Below are 5,000 nucleotides of genomic sequence, written 5' to 3' on the forward strand. Positions count from 1 at the left end.
CAAATGACTATAAGGATTAGAAAATAAGTGCACGAGCCAACAGCCGACGAAGGAGCAAGGTTGCGGCCGATTAAGTTACCGGTTTGTTCCTTTGGTGCTGTTTGCTTGGACACTTCTTTCCACAGCATCTCTCTCTTTCTCTCTCTCTCTCTCTCTCCCCCTCTCTCAATTCCTTGCCTTTCTAAATGAGAGAGATGACAGAGAGGAAGGGATATCTACGTATAATGTGAAAATGAAGTGACGTGCACGAGAGAGAGAGAGAGAGAGAGAGAGAGAGAGAGAGAGAGAGAGAGAGAGAGAGAGAGAGAGAGAGAGAGAGAGAGAGAGAGAGAGATAGAGAGAGAGAGAAGAGGCCCATCACCCTAGCCCATCACCCTCGACACACTAGCCCGTCACCCTAACTCCATTAAAGCGGACCTCGCCGGTGTATCGTATTAATGAGTGGCAATGAACGAAGTTGAGCCATCACCCTAACTCACTTAAATCGGACCCCTCCTGTTGTGTCATCTCGCTAATTGCGCGGAAGGAGATCGCTAACTCTTCCGACATCGAATGCTAAATACCGGGGTATCATGGAGGGAGGGAGGGAGGGAGGGAGAGAGGGAGGGAGAGAGGAAGAGAGAGAGATAGTGAGAGAGAAAGGAAGGAAGGGAGAGAGGAAGAGTGAGAAAGAAAGAAAGAGAAAGAGAGAGAGAGAGAAAGAAAGGGAAGAAAGAGAAAGAAACAGAGAAACAAAACTTAATCCCTAATTGCACGAAAGGAGATCACAAACTTTGCAACACTGAATGTTAAATACCGGGTATCACAACGTAACTAATGCCCGGTTAATTAATGCCACGAATCAAATAGTCTGTGCAACTGAAATGCAACCGCGCGTCGATGCACTTCGAGCGATGGGCTTATGTCATATCCCGGAAGTTTGCATGATAAGGCGAGAGAGAGACACGGAGGGGCAAAAGTAACAAGAGGTTTTCTTTAATGCAAGATTGTAGACGGGCGGACGGGCGGATGGATGGATGGATGGTTGGATAGGCAGGTGGATGGATGGATGGTTCGGTAGGCAGGTGGTTGGATGGGTGGATGGATGGATGGATGGATGGTTGGATAAGCAGGTGGTTGGCTGGGTGGATGGATGGATGGATAGAAGAGAGAGAGAGAGGAATAGAGGAAGAGATGAATAGATAAAGAGAAAACGAGAGAGAAAAAGAGAAATATAGAGAGGGGTGAGAAAAGAGAAAGAAAGAGAAATATAGAGAGGGATGAGAAAAGAGAAAGAAAGAGAAATATAGAGAGGGGTGAGAAAAGAGAAAGTAAGAGAAATATAAGAGGGGTGAGAAAAGAGAAAGAAAGAGAAATATAGAGAGGGGTGAGAAAAGAGAAAGAAAGAGAAATATAGAGAGGGGTGAGAAAAGAGAAAGAAATAAAGAGAGAAAACATCAGAACTCAAAGCATAATCAACTCACTGTCTCTCTCTCTCTCTCTCTCCCTCCCTCTCTCTTTCTCTCTCTCTCTCTCACTAACGACTACCGCAACAATAATCAAAGGAAAGCCTTAATCACATTACCAAAGCCATATTAAACATTAAGAGCAAGCCGGAAAGATTCTACGTAAGCGATGGGGGGAACAGAAGGGGGGAGGGGGAAGGGGGTTAGAAGGCGGTTGTATAACTAGGATATATCAAACGTGGATTTTTTTTTTTCCTTTTTTAAACAAAATGGGGAGGGGAGGAGACAGAGTTAGCTCTTTTCAGATGATTGGGTAACAACTTCACAAAATAGATTATCATTATCATCATGGTTGTTAATGTCATTATCATCATCACCATTACCATCATCCTAATTATTACTGCTACTACCATTACCTCTATCATTATTTTCATTGCTATAAGTGGGAGGTTCGACGTGATTGGCAAGAGCGTTGCACAACTACCGATGCAACGGAGATTCAACGTTTCCATTTACACTAGTGGATTGGATTGTGCAATATTGCCGTCATGATGCATGTTCGATTATCTTGTTCTTCATTCATGCATCTTGCTAGTGTTTTTTGGGCGTTTCGTCATTGTGATAATGAGCATCGCTTTTACGGTCATGATAGTTATTTTTATTATTACTCTTACTATTATTTTTTCACCATTAGTGTCACCATTACTATCATCATCATCATCATCGTCACAACAATCTTCAGCATTGTCTTCCTCATTTTACTTCACTCTCAATATTCTTATGAGTATGATAATTTAACTGTTACTATCATCCCCTTCATAATACTATCATCATTACCTGCAAAACAAGCAACGTGTTCCTAACCATCATCATCACTATCATTATTTATAAAGAAAAAATCATTATCATCCTGTTTGCAACGTTAAATTCCTCCTCCCTTCGCACACCATTTAATTTCGTTCATATTAAAAAAAAACTCGTCATTTATTCATGGCCGTCATCTGCATAATAAAATTCACACACTCATAAAACCAGCGTGGGAGGAGGAGGTGATTACACAAAGCCGACAATCACCAAGGAAAAGATGAGAAAATAGAACTTCAACACATCTAAAAAAAAAGGGTACGTGGCAACTCGAACTCGACATGCTCTCGTTGCCAGCTAGTGCAATTTTTGCCTCCGCTTTTCATTCATTTCTGAATTCTTGCGTTTTCCTCGACTCTCGTGTTTAGCTTATTTTCTTTCCAACCTCATTTCCGCTTCTTTCCGCTCCATTCCAGCGTATCGGAGGACATACAATGACCTTTTTTCTCTAGAGACAGAAGGGAGAATATTGCATACCTCTTGCCCTAGTTGCCAGACAATCCTTATCTATCGGAGATTTAGGAGAAGGTTTATGAAGAATACATCACACTTTCACACAAAATCATAAAAGGATGCGGGAAATGAATTATTCACGAGAGTAAGAAGGGCATAAACGACGTAATAGTATCATAACGATGATGAATAATTTATATGAAATGCAGTTAAACCAATAAGTAAATGAATAAATAATAAACATAGAGAAAGAGAGAGAGTAAACGAGAGATGAGACAAATAAGATGAGGCAAAGAATTGGACAGACTAAACGAACATGCGAAACGAACGAAACTAAAATGAAAAAAAAAACAAAAAAACATGAAAACATGAATAGAATAAAACATAAAATAAAACCCAAAGAATAAAAATAAAATATTTCACTACACTCCTTACTTCATCTCTCTTAGCAACATCGGCGCCACTGAGACCACTTGCTATTTCACCCCAGAAAGGGAGAAGTAAGGGAGGGAGAGGGAGGAAGAGAGTGAAAAAGAAAGAATAAGAGAGAGAGAGAGAGAGAGAGAGAGAGAGAGAGAGGACGGGAGGAAGAGAGAGAGAGAAACAAGCATTAATAAACAGACAAAAAATGTCAAGAGAGATAAGTAGTCAGATTATTGACAAATTTATTTTTTATTTCCTCCTCACAGTTCTATGGATGTTCCAAGCCGACGCCGAACAGTGAAGGTTTTGACCGGTCGCACTACACCTGCCCGGGCGACCTGCGCTTCCATCCTACGCTCAAGTAAGGTTCACACACACACACACACACACACACACACACACACACACACACACACACACACACACGCAGATGAAGACACATACAGATATAAATACTCACACACAAACCCAATGTATCGATTGTAAAAGTTGCAATATAGCTATATTTGCAAAGATTAACAAAAAGGTTACAAATTTACATTTTCTTACACTACCATGCATAAGAAAGTGATATAGAATAAAAATGTTCATCTATCGGACGGCGCAAATGTCGCCACGCAGGTTAGAAATACGTTTCCTCACACTACCATAAGTAATACAGGAATATGCAAAAAAAAAGGAATTACATCAATTGCTAGTACGTTGCAAATGTTTACTGAAGTACACTTCTTTATACTACTTTATGTACTGCATTTTCCAAAAAGCAAGACAGAAATTTTATCACACCAGGCTGAAGAATTAAAAAAGAAAAGAAAATGAAATAAAATCTCCGGAAACCAAACGCCAGATTTCACTACTGAGAGCGAAATCCCGTATTAGGACTTACGGAAAGTTTTTGAGATGTTATGCAGACTCGTGACATATGGTTTAGGAGTGGGAAGAAAATATGAAAGTTAAAGATGGGGAGGGAACAGTTCATATATTAACCAGAAGTAAGGTATGTAGCAATGATAACTTTGTCAATTAAAGCGAAGCAAAGGATAATTAAGCAAATCATCCATTTCTAAAGAAGGCTGTTTACGAGTAAACTATGATAATAATTACCATAATTGCTTCGCCGTATTACAACATTTGGGACACATATCCTTGCACCCTTATATACTGGTCATGCATATCGATGATAACTACCGTTTGTGTTTAAGACATGCATCGCATTAATATAATTCAAATAATAACCATTAAAAACAATAATTCATCTTGCATCTACAACAATCCAGAATGTCGTATTTACATTCATTATCATTTCGATCTCTCCCCACTTCTTCCATTCCAGGCACTGCACTTTTAAGACCAGCGTGCCCGATACCCTATGCAACAGCAACATGCCCTCGCAACAGATTCTGGAATCAACCACAGCCCCCATCACTACCACCCCCACCCCCACCACCACTGAGGACACGACCACGGGTCCCACCACGACCATCACCCCCGCACCAACCGAGACCGACGCCAGCACCGACTCTACCGACACGGCGACGCCCACCGCAGCGCCTACCACAGCGGCTTCATCGTCGGCGTCACCTCCGGGAGTGCGAAACACGGTGCCGCGCCCCCTCTCGGATCTGACCGACATCCAGCGAATCACGCAGGTTATTCAGGGTCAACTCCTGAACAGGAAGAAGCAAGCGCAGGCGGAGCAGAACCTCAAGGCAAGTTCGAGGGCTTGAGGGAGCGACGGCGAAGACAGTGCCATACGTCCAAGGGCTTGCGTTTTCAGCTCTAGTACACACGTTTGAGAAGCACACGCACCCACGC

The 5,000-nt window shown here is 41.8% G+C and overlaps 2 protein-coding genes across 11 annotated transcripts in view; one reads left to right on the forward strand and one right to left on the reverse strand.

The window, feature by feature from the left end:
- LOC122253565 (small G protein signaling modulator 1) overlaps positions 1-5,000 on the reverse strand; it is a 180,195-nt gene that overhangs the window by 82,954 nt on the left and 92,241 nt on the right. The gene's annotated exons all lie outside the window — the stretch shown is intronic.
- Positions 1-5,000, forward strand: part of LOC122253453 (uncharacterized) — a 22,648-nt gene that overhangs the window by 17,211 nt on the left and 437 nt on the right. Inside the window, exons 5-6 of the mRNA XM_043016551.2 lie at positions 3,452-3,546; positions 4,519-5,000. The exon at positions 4,519-5,000 is cut by the window's right edge and continues 437 nt beyond it. Of these exons, the coding sequence (XP_042872485.2) occupies positions 3,452-3,546; positions 4,519-4,912 (489 nt within the window). The 3' untranslated portion in view covers positions 4,913-5,000. The remainder of the gene's footprint in view (positions 1-3,451; positions 3,547-4,518) is intronic.

This window comes from Penaeus japonicus, unplaced genomic scaffold (assembly GCF_977035675.1).
Source record: "Penaeus japonicus unplaced genomic scaffold, GWHDUDI00000001_assembly GWHDUDI00000021, whole genome shotgun sequence".
NCBI classification, from domain to species: Eukaryota; Metazoa; Arthropoda; class Malacostraca; order Decapoda; family Penaeidae; genus Penaeus; species Penaeus japonicus.